The 19,105-nt window shown below is 44.3% G+C and overlaps 1 protein-coding gene across 1 annotated transcript in view; it reads right to left on the bottom strand.

Annotated features, from left to right (window-relative positions):
- Positions 1-1,063: 1,063 nt before the first annotated feature.
- The window catches only part of Nek5 (NIMA related kinase 5), a 68,968-nt gene continuing 50,926 nt past the window's right edge, over positions 1,064-19,105 (bottom strand). Inside the window, exons 20-23 of the mRNA XM_045154834.1 lie at positions 17,512-17,637; positions 14,640-14,777; positions 12,017-12,116; positions 1,064-2,313 (exon numbers count right to left, since the gene is read on the bottom strand). Coding sequence (XP_045010769.1) covers positions 2,073-2,313; positions 12,017-12,116; positions 14,640-14,777; positions 17,512-17,637 — 605 coding nt within the window. The 3' untranslated portion in view covers positions 1,064-2,072. The remainder of the gene's footprint in view (positions 2,314-12,016; positions 12,117-14,639; positions 14,778-17,511; positions 17,638-19,105) is intronic.

Raw genomic sequence — 19,105 nt, 5'->3', positions numbered from 1 at the left:
ATGTGTCAAGGCCAGGATACTGCCAGCAGTCTTTCCCATAACGAGGTCCGTGTGAAAATTGCCTGTTTCATGCCGTCCAGCACAGTTGTGTGGGCCTGTCATTATCCCCTGACAGAGCACATCTTAGGCTAGAAGTTAGCCAGCCTCCGCTCCCTCCGGAGAGCATCAAGAGAAGTTGTTTTGCTGACAGTGGTGATTCACACCTGTCCACACAGTGTCTGTGATCAGCGTTACACATAAAGATGGCAAGGTGGAATTTTGAACAAGCACTGCTGCAATTGGCATGCCTGGTCAGATCTGCACTTTATCATTGACAAAGTCTCACCTGCTGCACTGATGCTGCACCTCAAACAAACAAAACAATCCAGGCAAGTTGGCACATGCCTTTAGTCCCAGCACTTGGGAGATAGAGGTAGGAGGACCGCCATGAGTTCAAGGCCACCCCAAGACTACATAGTGAATTCCAGGTCAGCCTGTGCTAGAGTGAAACCATACCTTAATAAACCAAATTAAAATATATATATATGGGGCTGAGGAGATAGCTCAAAGACTAAAGATGCTTGCTTGAAAGCCTGGAGACCTGGTACCCATGCAAAGCCAGGTGTATAAAGTGGTGCATACATATGGAGTTGGTTTCCAGGGGCAAGAGGCCCTGGCATACCCATTTCTCTCTCTCTCTCTCTCTCTCTCTCTCTCTCTCTCTCTCTCACCCACTCACTCACTCACTCTCACTAACACACAGTATATTTGCATATAAGTCCACTAGTACGTAAATATAGCTTGAGTTCTTTTCCCAGTATGATTGATACCTTTTATTCCTTTCATGTAGCCTCCTGTTTCTACCAGTATGGTCTATATACACAGAAATAATTTATTTTTATAAAGGGAAGAATACCTAAAAATTGTTAAAAGATTTTATAGACTTCAAATGAGTACGGCGGATATACAGAAGCACTATGGGGCTGGAGAGATGGTTCAGCAGATAAGACACTTGCTTACAAATACTATCAACCCTGGTTCGATTCCCAGATACCCACGTAAAGTCTAACACACAGTGGCACATGCATCTGGGGTTCATTTGCAGCAGCTGGAGGCTCTGGTGTACCCATTCTCTGTCTCTCTTCACTGTGTCTCTCTCTGCTTGTAAATAATTTTTTGGGGGGGAGAAGGTGTTAGGATTCAAGCCCTCATGGAGATAGGTAAGCATACTTTGCCACTGATCTACACCACCAGCCCCCATACCTGATTTCAATTCCTTGATAGGTATCTTACAAGCAAACTTAAGATAAAGTCAGGCATAGTGGCATACTCTTTAATCCCAGCACTTGAGAGGGAGGCAGAGGTATTAGGATCACCATGTGTTTGAGACCACACAGTGAATTCCAGGTCAGTCTGGGACAGAGCAAGACCCTACCTCAAAAAACCCAACCAAACAAACGAAAATTATGGTAAAGACCAGTGTTATTATCAGCCTTTTCAGAGCATTATGTCTAATATGTGGATGCACACTAGACTCCGAGACTTTGATACGAATAAATACATATCTGTGGCAAATCTGTCAGTGAGCACAGCAGAAAAGTTACTTCTGCTACATAACCACAAGAAATTATGCGAGTTTCTAGTAGCTAATTGGTCTCCCCCACTTCTCACACTGTTCTTTTGCCAACTCCTCACCCTAAGTCTGAGGTCACTCTTGGCTTTGGAAAAGCATCATTCCAGTGTCGTGGTGGTGTGTGCCCTCTTGGACTGTACGTAAATGCTACGAGATGCTCAGAAGGGAGGTTGAAGGGTGGATACACGTCTTGGAAGACCAGTTTGCTAGCTGCCACACACAGCTGGAAGCCGATTTCTCTAAGTCAGCTAATTCTTCAGATAAACACATGCAAGTCTGAGCAAACAATTTCAATTTCATACATGGAGCCAAGCCTAAGACAACCAGTCATCAGGGCTGCTCCTCTCCTCAACATGATCTAGGTAGGTAAGTGGGTAAAATGGGTCAAATAATGGATACTGGTTAAGAAAAAGGACACTGATCCTTAGCAATGAGAGAACAACAGTCACACTTGCATATTTTAGCTGGTTGCTGATGTCCCTTGGTCACCCTCAGAGATGCAGAGTGGATCATTGGGAGGATTAGAAGCAGTATGCTGGCCTTCAGTTGATTTTTCCAATGGTGGCTTGCTTTTCTCTCCTGATTTCTCAACATCTTTAGGGGAGCTGGAAGCCTCTTCCCCCTGTTCTTTGGGAGTGGCAAGTTTTTCTAGGGATTCCACTACTTTGTTTCTCAACTCATCTTCAGACTCTTCAAAATTTCTGAAATTATAACATTAAAAATCAGCATTATGACATGAAGGCTGTAATATGAAAGCTAGCTTCCTTTTTAATTCCCTGCCCCCAAAGTAATAGGAAATTTGGATTTCACCCAGCTAATAACTTATTTGCTGTATCAGTTTGGCTTTTCTAAGACCAATAAACAACGAGTGTTGGGAAAACCAGTCCTCAAGTTTTAATTAATGTCCACCTACACTTGGGACCAAAAAGAGAGAAAGAAGCCAGGCATGGTGGCGCATGCCTTTAATCTCAACACTCAGGAGGCAGAGGTAGGAGGATCGCCATGAGTTCAAGGCCACCCTGAGACTACAGAGTGAATTCCAGGTTGGCCTGAGCTACAGTGAGACCCTGCCTCAAAAAAAAGGTGGGGGGAGAAAAAGAATAAAGTTGCTGCCACATATTAAGATCTTAGCATATGCCTATCACTGTCCTAGGGTACTTTCACTTAATATTGAGGGGGAAGTAGGTAGTTTTGCTTTCAGGTAGTCAGTTAGGAAAGGGCCCAAAGGGGGAGCCAAAAGAGATGTCACACTGCCTACTTCAGTAAAACCAGCGTTCAGGGCTGGAGAGATGACTTAGTGGGTAAGACCTTTGCCTGCAAAGCCAAAAGACCCTGATCCAAATCCCCAGGCCCATGTAAGCCATATATGTGTCTGGAGTTTGTTTGCAATGGTTAGAGGCCCTGGTGCGCCCATTCTCTCTCTCGCTCTCTCTCTCTCTCTCTGTCTCTCTCAAATAAATAAATAAATACATTTTTTTAAAAAGCAGCATTCAGCATCTAATCCAGTCTCATCCAATCAGCACCTCTCACCTCTCTTGCCCCCTGCTCGGGTGTGCTGACCTTTCTGAGCCCAGACCAATCAGTTCTCCCTCTCAGGATAAAGCCCACCACAATAAAATTAAAAATAGATGTTTACCAGGTGGGCATAGCCTCTTTTTGGCTATTCATCTTTCCTAATGCCTGAACCTCCAGGACCATGACATGTTAAGCCCCTAAGGTCCTGGCCCAGTTGTGCTGGACGATGGCGGGGGGTGGGGGGGTGGGGAAAGGGACCACTGCTCTCACATGGGCTTTCTACCCACTTCTGCCTTCCACATGGCAGAAGCTCTCTGTACTTCTTCCTTCTCTTAATCTAATAAAGTCTCTCAAAACCTTGCTCTCTGGTCTATGGATTTTAATTCTTTAAATTCATAAGACAAGGATCCAATCCGGGGATACGCAAAATTTATTGGTGTGTTGGCATTTGCTGCAGCTAGAAGTCCTGGTGCACCCATTTTCTCTCTCTTTCTCTGTCTGCCTCCCTCCCCCTCTCTGTGCTTGAAAATAAATAATATTTTAAGGCAGGCATGGTGGCACATGCCTTTAATCCCCACATTTGGGAGTCAGAAGTAGGAGGATTGCTGTGAGATCAAGGCCACTCTGAGACTACATAGTCAATTCCAGGACAGCCTGGACTAGAGCAAGACCCTACCTTGAAAAAAAAAGAAGAAGAAGAAGAAGACAAAAAGAAGGGAAGGGAAGAGGCTCAAAAGTTAAAATGCACATGCCTGGGCTGGAGAGATGGCTTAGGACTCAGGTTCAATTCCCCAGGACCTACTTTAGCCAGATGCACAGGGAGTGCATGCGTCTGGAGTTTGTTTTCAGTGGCTGAAGGCCCTGGCGCGCCCATTCTGTCTCTCAATCTCCCTCTCCCTCTCTCTCTTTCTCTGTCAAATAAATAACTAAAAATAAAATATTTTTTAAAATCATGTCCAAAATCCCATAGCTACTATAGTCATATATAAAGAAAGAAAATGAAGCCGGGCGTGGTGGCGCACGCCTTTAATCCCAGCACTCGGGAGGCAGAGGTAGGAGGATCGCCGTGAGTTCAAGGCCACCCTGAGACTCTGTAGTGAATTCCAGGTCAGCCTGGGCTAGAGTGAGACCCTACCTCAAAAAACTAAAAAAAAAAAAAAAAAAAAAACGAAAATGAAGAAAAAAAGAGGCTCAGAAGTTAAAATCACGTGCCCAAGGTCCCATTGCTATTATAGTCATTATATATGTATGTTCTTAACAGTGACCCCATAAGATTAGAGTGGAACTGCAAAATGCTTCTGGGGCTGGAGAGATTGGCTCAGCTGCTAAGGTGCTCGCCTGCAAAGCCTAACAACCTGGATTCAATTCCCCAGTACCCACTTAAAGCCAGATGCACAAAGTGGCACATGTGTCTGGAGTTTGTAGAGGTACTTTTTGTGCCCATTCTCTCTCCTCTTGCAAATAAAAATATTTTTTTATTAAGAGAAAGGGATGGAGAGGGGAGAGAGAGAAAGGCAGAGAGAGAGAGAATGGGCATACCAGGGTCCCCAGCCACTGCAAACACCAGATGTATGCACCACTATAGGCATCTGGCTTATGTGAGTTCTGGGGAATTAAACCTGGGCCCTTAGGCTTTGCAGGCAAGTGCCTTAAGGGCTAAGCCATCTCTCCAGCCCCAATAAAAAAAAATTTTTTAATATTTTTATTTATTTGAGAGTGACAGAGAGAAAGAGGCAGAGAGAGACAGAGAATGGGCGCGCCAGGGCCTCCAGCCACTGCAAACGAACTCCAGATGCGTGTGCCCCCTTGTGCATCTGGCTAACGTGGGTCCTGGGGAATCGAGCCTCGAACTGGGGTCCTTAGGCTTCTCAGGCAAGGGCTTAACCACTAAGCCATTTCTCCAGCCCCCATAAAAATATTTTTAAGTTCTCTCTCTCTCTCCCTCTCTACTTCTTTGTTTCCCTCTGCATCTCAAATAAATAAAATATTTAAAGAAAAAAAAGGATGATAAAATTGAGAGAATCATAAAAAAAAGAAAGGGTGGAAAGATGGCTCAGCTGTTAAGGCACTTGCCTGCAAAGCTTAATGAGCCACATTCAATTCCCCAGGACCCACATAAAGGCAGAGGCACAAAATGCAGTGGCAGAAGGCCCTGATGTACCCATTTTCTGTCTTTTTACCTCTTTCTGTCTCTCAAATAAACAATTTTTTTAAATACCCCTGTCCTGGTAATGACATAGCCATCAAAATGTTGAAACTCAAGGCATTTGTGGCGATATGAACAAACAAACCTACAGTGCTCCAGCAGTATAAAAAGTCTTGCTGGTGTGGTGGCGCATGCCTTTAATCCCAGCACTCAGGAGGCGGGGTTAGGATCGTCATGAGTTCAAAGCCACCGTGAGACTATATAGTGAATTCCAGGTCAGCCTGGACTAACATGAGACCCTACCCTGAAAAGCAAAAAAAAAAAAAGAAAGAAAGAAAGAAATTGTAGCACACATAGTACATAATCCCTGATAATGATGGCAACTTTGTATTTGTATATCTAGCACGCTTTGTGTGTCTGGTAGTAGTTATAGTAGGTGTGTGTGTGCATATTGCTGCATGTGTGTATAGCTGCATGCACCCCATCCACGCACGTGGAGGCCAGAGGAGAATATCAGCTGTCTTCTATAACTTTTCTACATTGTTTCCTTGAGTCTCTCATGGTTGACCAGCAAGCCCCAGTGAGTCTCCAGGACTGGGGTTACAAGCTTGTATGACCACACCGAGTTCCTTTCTGTTAATATTTTATTTATTTATTTGAGATAGAGGAAGAGAAAGAGAATGGGCACCACAGGGCCTCTAGGCACTGCAAACGAACTCCAGACACATTAGCTGCCTTGTGGATCTGGCTTACGTGGGTACTGGGGAATCAAACCTGGGTCCTTAGGCTTGGCAGGCAAGCACCGCTAAGCCATCTCTCCAGCCCCCCACACCCAGTTTTTTATGTGATTACTGGGGCTTGAACTCGGGCCTACAAGCAGCTCCCTAACTCCAACTACATTTAATTTTTTTTTTCATTGTACCTGATACTGAGAAACCTAAAGACAATGTTATACAAGTATATAATATACTTTGAGCATATTGCCCCACACCCCCTAATACCTGCCCCTTTCTCACCCTTTATATTCTTTATAATTTAGTGTATACTATATATATATATATATATATTTTTTTTTTTTTTGAGGCAGGGTCTCACTCTAGCCTAGGCTGACCTGAAATTCACTCTGTAGTCTCAGTGGCCTCAAACTCACGCCTGTCTTCCTACTCCTACCTCTGCCTCCCAAGTGCTGAGATTAAAGGCGTGCGCAGCCACACCTGACTACTGTGTACCCTTTTTGTTTGTTTGTTGTTTGTTTTTTTCTGAAGTAGGGTCTCACTCTAGCCCAAGCTGACCTGGAATTCACTATATAGTCTCAGGGTGGCCTCGAACTCAAGGCAATCCTTCTACCTTTGCCTCCCAAGTGCTGGGATTAAAGGCGTATGCCACCATACGTGGCTCTAGTGTGTACTCTGAACTAGAAAAAAACAGTGAACACCAGCTACAGCCTCGTGCATTGTGTGTGAACTGTCTCTTGAGTGCCTCAAGAGGCCACATTGAGTAACTGAGCTGTACAATGTGGACTTGTGTTAAGTGCACGCTATCTTGTTCACAACAAGATGAAATCACCTAGCTACATTTCTCAGAGCTGTTTCTGCTATTAAGTGTGACTATAATCAAGGAAGGAGTCAGATAAAGATGAGATGGCCTGCCTTGGTAATTCATGGTAACAGATGACCTTGGGGAGAAGGTTGCCCTTGTTTACCAGGAGCGCCAGGTAGCAGGGCCATCATGAAAGGACTGAGATAACAATGAGAGGTGAGAAAGTTATGACAATGGACAATGAGCTTGCGTACCTCTTTCAGGAAGCCTGGCCTTGAAGGGTCACCTATAGGCAGTGACTGGGCGGCAGGGGCGGATTGGGGGGTGGACATGATTTATATGCTTGAGAGAAAGGAGGTTCAGATGAGTATCCCTAATCCAAAAGTCCAAAACAGTACAGCTAGAACAGCAGCTGTATTTCAAATAAGGGCTACTCAACTTGCCATAAAGACATTGAATATACAGAAGAGGGCTGGAGAGGTGGCTCAACAGTTAAGGTGCTTGCCTGCAAAACATAAGGACTGGGTTCTATTCCCTGGTATCCATGTAAAGCCAGATGCACAAAGTGGCACATGTGTCTGGGGTTCATCTGCATTGGCCAGAAGCCCTGGTGTGCCCATTCTCTTTCTCTCTCTCTCACTCCCCCTCCCCTACCTCTCTCATAAATAAATAAATAAATGTTTTAAAATGTTTAAAAGAAAAAGAAACAAATGATGGATGGACACAGGCACTGGAAGGAGACTAAGGCTTAAAGGACCCATGGAAGGATAGGCTTTCAGCAGAAAGAGTTTTTCCTCAGAGAAGAAAGGGGGCGGGGAGAGGAATTTCTGAATATACAGAAGTTTTGAGCTTGGAAACTGAAGTGACTCCAACTACAAACCAAGGACCAAGTACTCAAAACACATGATCCTGGGGTGGGAGAGATTTGAGATTTCGTTCAAACCACTGCACTATCCTTTAACGTTAAGTTTAATGTTCATTTCTCAATGCAGCTGTTTCCAGACCATCCAACGATTATGATTAACACCTCAAACCCAAATGAAGTCAAGTCTATGGTTATAAATTACTGAGGAAGAATTTTTCTCCTAAAGATTGGATCTTGCCACGTTACTCAGAGTTTGTTTTTTTCTAAATCCTCCTGGTCTTCAAGGGTTGCACTGGCAAGAACAGAGGAGACTCAAAAATGAAAACAAGAACCTGTTAAGTGTGAAAGATGTGTACAGGGACACAAAGGGAAGCAAGAAAAACAATTCACTCGGGGATGGAGAGATGGCTCAGCAGTTAAGGTGCTTGCCTGCAAAGCCTAAGGACCTGAGTTTGATTCCCTAGTACCCCGTAAAGCCATATGCACAAAGTGGTGCCTGCATCTGGAGTTCATTTGTAGTAGCTGGAGGTGGAGCCATTCTCCCAGGACCTGAGGCCTGCCAAAGGTGCAGCTGGCAGTGAGCAGAGTGTCCTGTAGGACAGCCAGCTGCGGGGACATACACTTCAGACCCTAGCCCTTCCAGATCCTGGACAATTGGCAAGGGCTTGGCCTGGCTCTGATCATTTAACTATGGCCAGTTAGACATATGCAAGCAGTGATTACGGGGAAGTATGTCTCTCAACTGATCCAGAGTCTCCAATCAGGCTTCAGATACAAAATTGAGAATTCAATGTCTACCTGTAGAACATCTGGTCCACCTTGAAAATGGTTAAGAACTTAGCAGAGGGGCTGGAGAAATGATTCAGCAATTAAGGCATTTGTCTGCAAAGCCCAAAGGACCCAAATTTGATTCCCTGGCACCTATGTAACACTAAATGTATAAAGTGGCACATGCATCTGGAGTTTGTTTGCAGTGGCTGGAGACCCTAGTGAACCCATTCTCTGTGTGTGTGTGTCTCTCTTTGCTTACAAATATATTAATTCTTTTGTTGTTGTTGTTGTTTTCATTTTGCAAAGTAGGGTCTCACCCGAGGCCAGGCTGACCTCGAACTCACAGTGATCCTCCTACCTCCACCTCCCAAGTGCTAGTATTAAAGGCATGCACCACCACATCTGGCTCATTAGGCAAAGATAGAAGGTTTTTCAATGTAAGGTCTCGCTCTAGCCCAGGCTGACCTAGAATTCACTATGTAGTCTCAGAGTGGCCTCAAACTCATGGTGATCCTCCTACCTCTGCCTCCTGAGTGTTGAGATTAAAGGCATGTGCCACCACACCTGACTTATTATTATTTTTTTATTTGAAGCAGAGAGAGAGAATATGAATGGGTGCACCAGGGCCTCTACCCAGTGCAAACGAACACCAGACACATGCACCATCTTGTGCATCTGACTTAAATGGGACCTGGAGAATCTAACCTGGGTCCTTAGGCTTTGCAGGCAAGTGCCTTAACCACTAAGCAATTTCTCTGGCCCTAAATAATATTTTTAAATTTTTATATTTTGTTTATTTATTAGAGACAGACAGAGGGAGAGAAAGATAGAGAATGAGTGAGAAGGGGGACACCAGGGCCTCTAACCACTGCAAATGAACTCGAGATGCATGCGTCACCATGTGCATCTGGCTTACATGGGACCTGGAGAATCGAACCTGGGTCCTTAGGCTTCACAGGCAAGTGCCTTAACCACTAAGCCATCTCTCCAGCCCCCTAAATAAGATTCATAATGACAAAGATGTCAGGTCCCATAATGTAATGTCATCCCCATCAAAATCCCAACAATGTTTCTCATGGCACTTTATAAAGGAATGCAAGGATGTATATATTGGCCAAAAGGATAAGAGCTGAGAAGGTTTTAAAGTATAAAAACATGGAGTCTAGAAGAAAGTATGGATTCTACTGCTACACGATATCAAATGGAATGGTGAAGTCACAGTACTTAAGAATGAAGGGCTAGGGGGTGATGTCCACCCTCTGCTCATGCCATTGTTTTCCCTGCCATCGTGGGGCTTCCCCCTCAAGCCTGTAAGCCAAAACAAACCTCTTTCCCCCCACCACACACACAAAAGAATAGATGCTAAGACCCTATTGCTGAAGACTCCACATACTTGGGCTGCAAGGTCACTGAGAAATCCTGCTGGAGCTGAGCTGATAACCTCCTCCATGTAGAGCAGCTGACAGAAAGCTGGAAGAAGCCATTCTGCATGCACTTCAATGGGAGAAAGATAAATCACCAGGGAAGATACTCACCTGTGGACACTGCAAGCCTTAAATTTGGCCAGCGAGGCCAAATGAGCCAACGGGTGCAATAGTGGCATGTCTGTCATGGGGGAAACCAACTGCCCTCTAATTGGACTGAAGGCCTGCTCCATGGGAGGGAATACATTTCTGATACTGAAAACCTACAACTGGGGTAGTCATAAGTCCTGCAGGTGTAACGTCTGCTGCTGTCTGGCTAAATGTATATATTATGCTCACCAAACTGCCCAGCAAGCACTTCTCTTAATGTTCATACCCATATAATGCTACTTTCACTTTTGGTTAGAGAAGCTTCTCTTTTCAGATGGTGATGACCTTGGGATGACTCAGAAGACACCACAGTGCTGAGAAGAAGTGACAGAGGAGTTCTCAGCACTAAAATATCTCTATCACATCTTCCAAGGCTCAGGGTCCCTTGCAGAAGGGGTAGTGGAAAGAATGTAAGAGCCAAAGGGAGGGTAGGACTCCTTACAACATGCTCCTCCCGGCACAAAATGGCCTAACTATCCATGACCTCACAGTGCCTGACACTACCTACGTAAGGTCATCATAATAGGAGGAAAAGAGTTTCAAAGGGGAAAGTGGGTGGAGGGAATTACCATGGGTTATTGTCTGCAATTATGGAAGTTGTCAATAAAAATAAGTAAACTTAAAAAAAGAATGAAGGGCTAAAACAAACTTGTGAGTATAGTAAAACTTGGTTTCCTCAGCTAGGTCTCTGATCATCTGTCATTAAATTTTTACTTATTTACTTATTTATTTATTTATTTATTTATTTATTTATTTATTTATTTATTTAAGACACACACAGAGAAAGAGGGAAAGGCAGACAGAGGGTGAGTGGGTATGGGCCTCCAGGACCTCCTGCCACTGCTAACGAACTCCAGACACATGTGCCACTTTGTGCATCTGGCTTGACATGTGTACTCTGCAAAACTGAATCCAGACCACTAGGCTTTGCAAGAATGTGCCTTTAACTGCTGAGCAATCTCTCCAACCCCTATCATTTTAAAAAATATTTTTGGGGGAGCCAGGTGTGGTGGCACACACCTTTAATCCCAGCACTTGGGAGGCAGAGGTAGGAGGATTGTTGTGAGTTCGAGGCCACCCTGAGACTACATAGTGAATTCCAGGTCAGCCTGGGCTAGAGCAAAACCCTACCTCAAAAAACCAAAATGAAGGGAGGAGAATACTTAATAGGTTGATATTGTATATATGTAATTACAATGATTTTAATGGGGAGGTAATATGATGGAGAATGGAATTTCAAATGGGAAAGTGTGGGGGTGGGGAGGGAGGGAATTACCATGGGATATATTTTATAATCATGGAAAATGTTAAGAAAAATTTTAAAAAATATTTAAAAATAAATAAATAAACCAAAATAAAGATTGGGGGGCTGGAGGGATGGCTTAGCAGCTAAGGCGTTTGCCTGCAAAGCCAAAGGACCCAGGTTCAATTCCCCAGGACCCACGTTAGCCAGATGCACAAGGGGGACCAAGCGTCTGGAGTTCATTTGCAATGGCTGGAAGCCCTGGCGTGCCCATACTCTCTCCGTTTCTTTGTCAAATAAATTAATAAATAAAAATAAAATATTTTTAAAATATATTTTTATTTGTTTATTTGAGAGAGGCAGAGAGAGTGAGCATAGACGTGACAGGCATCCCACTACTGAAAATGGAATGCTAGATGCATGTGCCAACTTTCTGCATCTGGCTTTATATAGACAATCAAATCCAGGCTATCAGGCTTTGCAAGGAAGCACCTTTAACCTCTGAGCCATCTCTCCAGCTCACCATCTTCTATTTTTTTTTTTGTTTGTTTGTTTTGTTTTTCAAGGTAGGGTCTCACTCTAGCCCAGGTTGATCTGGAATTCACTATGTAGTCTCAGGGTGGCCTTGAACTCATGGCGATCCTCCTACCTCTGCCTCCCGAGTGCTGGGATTAAAGGCATGTGCCACCATGCCTGGCTGCAGTTTCACTTTGTACGAATGCTTCTTTTAAGTTCCACATGACCTACTTACGTATCGTCACCATCTGATCCTGGGTCCAGTTCCTCATCTTCACTGTTGTAGTCTGTTTCTGACTCTTCATCTTTAGGAAGCCACTGTTGTACTATTCCTACTGATAGAAAGATAACAAAGTGAGACTAAAGTTGGCCAACCTTTGCACTCGACGAGGGCTATATACCAATAGTGAATGTCACCGAGACAGAAAATCCCGGTGGTGGCAGGGTTCACCATGGATACCTGTGTGGTTTAGATGTGAAATGTCCCTTACAGATCCATGTATTTTGAACACTTGATTCCCAGATGCTGGTGCCATTTTGGGAGATTGTGGAACCTTTGGGTGCTGGGTTCTAGCTGGAGGAAGCGAGTTGCTAAGCAGAGCGCCTGGAGTCTCATAGTTAGGCCCTGCTTCCTGCCCCATCTTTGGCTCCTGATCCCCCCTGGGACATGAGCAACCAGATGCTGCACATTCCCTCCACAATACAGCTATCCACCACTGTGCTCTCTTGGCCGTGAAGGACAGTATCCCCTCAAACCATGGGTCGAAATAAGTCTTTCCCTACTTAAAATACTTCTTGACTGATGTTTGATCACAGTGATCAGAAAAGTAATTAATACAATCACCACTTAATTCATGCTGTGCTGAACCTATTAGGAAACACAGGACAAGAAAAAGAACTGTCAGGAATAAGGAAGAGACTGCAAGAAACAAAACAACTGACCCACATTAGGGGTAGATGTTTTGTTTGGGTGACCTGGAATTCACTATGTAGTCTCAGGGGGGCCTTGAACTTTTGGCGATCATCCTACCTCTACCTCCCAAGTGTGGGGATTAAAGGAGTGTGCCACCACCCTTGGCTCAGAATCAATATTCTTAACCCTGTTTGGTTTTTTTGTTTGTTTTTGTTTTGTTTGGTTTGGTTTGGTTTGGTTTTTCGAGGTAGGGTCTCATTCTGGCCCAGGCTGACCTGGACTTTCACTATGTAGTCTCAGGGTGGCCTCAAACTCACAGCGATCCTCCTACCTCTGCCTCCTGAGTGCTAGGATTAAAGGCGTGCGCCACCACATCCAGCTCTCTTAACCCTGTTTTAAAAGATATAATTTATTTAGCTAGCTCATAAACACCTTACATGTATTATCTCATTCAACGTTTTAAAAAATCCTTTGAGATTGAGGTCAGTTCTATCACAACTGATTCTACAAATAAGGAAATCAAAGATAAGACTAGTTATCTCAAGCTAGTTATTTTTAGAATTACTTATTTTGAGAAAGAGAGAGCAGCAGATAGAGAGAGGAAATGGGCATGAGCCTCTAGCCACTGCAAATGAACTACAGATGCATGCGCCACCTTGTGCATTTGGCGTCCGTGGGTACTGGGTCCTTGGGCTTTTCAGGCAAGCACCTTAACCACTAAGCCATTTCTCCAGCCCTTAAACTCGTTTTTATCAGAGTCAGAGGTTATGCCAAATCTGTCTAAGAACAGTATCTTCTTACCTTCATTCAAAATTTCCCACCAATCAACTATAAAGAAGGAGCAGAGTGTGTGCTCAGCATGGACAAGGCCCTGGCTGGACCCCTTACATCAAAACACATAAAGTTCATATGCTGTGTAGGGTTAAATGGATATAAAATTTACTTTTATGTATTACCAGTGTAAATGTTTACATTTTATACTTTATTTATTCATTGACTTGTTTTCCCAGATATGACTCTTAGGTCTGGCTTGACTAGTTCTTAATAATAGGCCTGCTTGCATGCTCTGGGGCAGTGATTCCTGTGCAGCAGGTGACTTTATCAGGCTGTGGTTTGGAACCTGAGAGAATTTCCTCTGTGTGAAAGCCTGTTTCAGGGCCAGCATGTCCCAGAAACTTGTGACTCATTTAATACTTGCTGGGACCCCCAGACTTATTAACCCTTACACAGGCTAACCCCAAGCCCATCTTCAGTCTCTGCCTCCAAGTGCTGGGACCCTAAGTGTGTAATGCCATAACTAGCCTACACATTATTTGTAAAGAATGCACTTAGTTTAAAAATCTAGCATTAATAAAGATAGAGGATTTTTTGTTTCAATAAAGAAGAAATCAGGAATAAATCTAAGCTTAAACATAGACGAGGTTAATTATATTGTTGTCATTTTAAGTCATTAAGAGATTCTACTATTGTAAATATAGTATAGCATAGAGCCAGGCACGTCTGTAGTCCCAGCTCCTCTGGAGGCTGAGGCAGGAGGATCACTTGAGTTTAAAAGTATGAGGCCAAGCACGGCGTGGTGGTGCACGCCTTTAATCCCAGCACTCGGGAGGCAGAGGTAGGATTGCTGTGAGTTCGAGGCCACTCTGAGACTCCATAGTGAGTTCCAGGTCAGCCTGGGCTAGAGTGAGACCCTACCTCGAAAACCCAAAAAAAAAAAAAAAAAAAAAGATAACAATGCCCTTGTCCTGGGAATGCCACTCACTGCTGCTTTGGGAACGGGTTTGGTCAGAGCAAATCAGCTTCAGACTAGGGGAGACACCTTCTCAGTTCTCGCTACTTCAGTTTTCTGTCCAGGCTGAAGGTATCGTTGTCCCCTCCCTGCATTTACAAATCATTGACTCATTCCTCAGGGTGCCACTAACTCTGTTAAAAACACACCACATACCACGTTCTCCTTCACTGGCGGAAAACGAGCTACTGCTCAGGTGAGCCGCAGCCCAAGCGGTCATCAGCGTTGCTGGTGGCTCATGCCGCCACTGCTTCCTGTTCTGCGGAGCACGTTCCATCACAGCGACTTGGCCATCTGAAAAGAATAGCTTATTATGAAAAGCAAAGGTGCTTCTTTACCTCAGTTCTTATGATTTTTTTTTTCCGAGGTGGGGGTCTCACTCTAGCCCAGGCTGATCTGGAATTCACTCTGTAGTCTCACAGGGTGACCTCAAACTCACAGTGACTGATCCTCCTACCCCTGCCTCTCAAGTGCTGGGATTAAAGGTAAGCACCACTACACCCCACAATCAGTTATAAAAATCACAGAATGTTAGAACCCTGGAAGTAGTCCCACCTGTTCTATTAAAAAAGAAATTAGAAGCCAGGCATGGTGGCACACACCTTTAATCCCAGCACTCGGGAGGCAGAGATAGGAGGATCGCCATGAGTTCGAGGCCACCCTGAGACTACAGAGTGAATTCCAGGTCAGCCTGAGCTAGAGTGAGACCCTACCTCAAAATAAACAAACAAACAAAAAAGAAAGAAAGGAAGAAATTAGCACAAAAATGTTTCTGTGGGGCAGGACTTAGCTGGTGAAGTGCTTGCCTTGCAAGCATGAAGATCAAGGTCACAGTTCCAGAATTCATACAACAAAAAGTGAGGCACTGGGCTGGAGAGATGGCTTAGTAGTTAAAGCACTTACTTGCAAAGCCAAAGGACCCAGGTTTAATTCCCCAGTACCCATGTGCATCTGGTGTTCATTAGCAGTGGCTGGAGGCCCTGGTGTGCCCATTCTCTCTGTGTCTGTCTTCTCTCTCTCTCTCTCTCTCTCTCTCTCTCTCTTCTTGAAAATAAATAAATAAATAAATAAAATTTAAACAAATAAATAAAATATTTTTTTAAAGTGAGGCATGGTGGTGCCCTCTTATCATCTCAGCTCTAGGGGGGTGCTTACAGGTAGATTTCTGAGGCTTGCTGGTCAGCAGGTAAGTCCAGCTATCAGGAATAAAGGAATTCCTGTCAGGAATGAGACAGGCCTCTCTCAAAAAAGGCGGATGGTATTTGAGGAATGACACCTGCGGCTGTCCTCTGGCCTCCCCCATATGCACACACATGTCCACGCACACATCCATGCACAAATGCAACATGCACACACACAACGAACCCAAAGCAAGTTTACTGCCTTACTGCCACATAGTTCATAGGAGGAGAGTCATCTTTTGCCCTATAAATGGGAAAAGAGAAAGCAGTGTATTTGTTGCCCTGTAAACTGGCTGTGATAAAACTTCCATTTGCTTTCTTTAAGTTGGATTACCCCCAATTGTCTTATTGAAATATAAGTCAGTTCACACACCTAAAATTGCTATTTCGGTGATAAACACTCAGCCCTTGGTATCCAGCATCCATAGGCTATAGGCCACCCAAAGACATCAAAATCCATGCATCAGCGAGTCCTTTCTATTAAATGGGGTACTATTTTCACATAACCTGTGCACACTTGCTCATATATTTTTAGGGTCTCATCTATCCCAAGCTGACCTTTAAGTCCTGATCCTTTCTCTACCTCCAGAGTGCTCGGGCTTTATGGGCCACCAAACCCTGCTGGAGACAGACAGCTATTCTTTTCATTGTTTGGGTGGGGAGAGGTGGGTGCTCAGGATTGAACCCAGGGCCTTGAGCATGTAGGCAAGCCCTTGACCACTGTGGTGGTTTGAATTAGGTGTCCCCCATAAACTAGTGTTTTTGAATGCTTGGTTCCCAGCTGGCAGCAATTTGGGAAGTTGAGCCTTGCTGGAGGAGGTGTATTGCTGGGGGCAGGATTATGGGTATTACAGCCAGCTTCCCCTTACCAGTGTTTGGCACTCTCTCCTGCTGCTTTTGAACACCTGATGTTGGCCAGGAGATGATGTCCACCCTCTGCTCATGCCACATTTTCCCCTGCCATCATGTAGTTGCCATCCTCTAGTCTCTAAGCCAACATAAACCCCTTTAGCTTCCACAAGCTGCTTTGGTCAGGTGTTTTGTGCCAGCAACGAGAAGGTGTCTACAACAGCCACTGCACTGAGCCACATCTTCAGCCTCAATGCCAATTTTGTTGGTTAAAAAAAAAAAAAAAAGAACCTTTCCTGAAATGGCAAGGCTGTGATTAAGCTGGCATTGGAGGTTAGATCAAGTGAGGCTCCCTTCCTTATGCTCAGTTCTTCACTGAGGAAGGGAGCAGGCAGCCTAGTTTTCTTTTTGTTTTTGTTTTTCAGGTAGAGTCTTGCTCTAGTCCAGGCTGATCTAGAATTTACTATGTAGTCTCAGGCTGGTCTTGAACTCAGAGTGATCCTACTACCTGAACCTTCTAAGTGCTAGGATTAAAGGCATATGCTGTCATGCCTGGCAGAGAGAAAGAGAGAGAGGGAGGGAGGAGAGAATAGGCACACCAGGGCCTTCAGTCACTGCAAATGAACTCCAAACACATGCGCCACTTTGTGCATCTGGCTTTACGTGTGTACTGGGGAATCAAACTCAGGTCGTCAGGCTTTGGCAAGAACCTTAACCACCAAGCCATCTCTCCAGTCATCCTTTTTTTTTTTTTTTTTTTTTTTTTTTTTTTTTTTTTAACTTTTGTATGACTATGGTTGTCAACTTTCTAGGATAATCAGTAGGCAAGTCTGTATGGCGATGGAGAGACACCAAGACAATGAGTTTAAAGGTGTTTACAGAATCTGTAGAGATCGTACTGGGAAGTGCAAACTATCCCAACAGGTGCTGGCAACATAGCTGTTTGGGGCCCATGTCCTCCCTGGCTGTCAGCTGGCACTAGCTGACCAGAGACTCACCATCAGGCACGGTGGGGCAGGTGGAGGTGACGTCAGCAGCTGCCATCATTTGTAGCAGAGTCTGAGGTGCTCTGGCTTCCCACTGCCTCCTGTTTTCTGCAGCCACGGCATTCTGAATTGAACAGTCTGGACATAAGAGAGTAACTCATCACTCCAAAGTAGCCAGCGTGTAAAGGACGGCACCAAACAATTCTTATGGTCACGGCGCCATCAGTTGGGATGTGAGAAACAGAGAACTAGGGCTGGAGAAATGGCTTAGCACTTAAGGCTCTTGCCTGCGAAGCCTAAAGACCCAGGTTCAACTCCCCAGAAACCACGTAAGCCAGATGCACAAGGAGACGCATGCACACAGGTAGCACATGCGCACAAGGTGGCACACACAACTGGAGTTCATTTGCACATTGCCACCTTGTGCTTCTGGATTTATGTGGGTACTGGGGAATCGAACCTGGGTCGTTAGGCTTTTGCAGGCAAGAACCATAACCACTGAGCAATCTCTCCATCCCTCCCTTGTTGTTTTTCAAGGTAGGGTCTTGCTCTAGCTCAGGCTGACCTGGAACTCACTATGTAGTCTCAGGATGGCCTTGAACTCACAGTGATCCTCCTACCTCTGCCTCCCGAGTGTTGGGAGCCACCACATTGGGCTCCAGCCCTCCTTTTGGATTTTTAAGTCTGAATCTCATTGTGAGGCTCAGAATGGCTAATTCTCCTATCTCAGCCTCACGAATGCTGAGAAGGGCCCGCGCTGCCATGCCCATCTAAGCGTTTCATTATTCATGCTGTACCTATTGCCAATCTATTTATTCTGTGATTTTTTTCTACATTTTAAATTACCTAGTTATTGACTTCTTGTCTTTTGTTTTTGAGACTGATCTATGTAGTCCAGACTGGCCTTAAACTCTTAATCCTTTTGCTCTGGTCTCCTAAATGTTAGGATTATAACTGTGTGGTGCCACACACAACTTCTTTGTATTTCCAGTAATTCTTCTCTCCCCCCGACATAAAAGCTATATTTTATTTAACTTCATTTTCTTTTTTCTTTTTTTTGGGGGGGGGGGTTCAAGGTAGGGTCTCATTCTAGCCCAGGCTGACCTGGAATTCACTCTGTAGTATCAGGTTGGTCTCGAACTCATGGCGATCCTCTTACCTTTGCCTCCTCCCTTGTGCTGGGATTAAAGACGTGTGCCACCACGCCCGGCTCTTAACTTCATTTTCAAATGTGTAACCTTTTACATATTTTAAAATTTGGTTTGTTGTTTCCTAGTATATGAGGTCTGGTTTCACGTTTTTTTATTTCCAAATTATCCAATTGTTTCAGAATCACTTATTTGAATATGCTTTATTTTTCCCATTGCCTTATTTGTGGTGCTGCTTTTACATGCATTAATTTATGATACACACCGGGGTGGATTTCTAAACTCTCTTCTTCATGTATTTTAGTGCAAGAGCTAGAGTGTTTCTCTTTCTTTCTTCCTTTTCCTTTCTGTCCTTCTTTTCTTTCATCCTTGTTTTTCATCTTTTCCTTTCTTTTAAAAATATTTTATTTATTTATTTGAGAGAGAGAATGGGAGAAAGAGGCAGGGAGAGAGAGATA

This window comes from Jaculus jaculus, chromosome 7 (genome assembly GCF_020740685.1).
Source record: "Jaculus jaculus isolate mJacJac1 chromosome 7, mJacJac1.mat.Y.cur, whole genome shotgun sequence".
Lineage (NCBI taxonomy): Eukaryota > Metazoa > Chordata > Mammalia > Rodentia > Dipodidae > Jaculus > Jaculus jaculus.
This window is presented reverse-complemented; position numbering and strand designations above follow the sequence as displayed.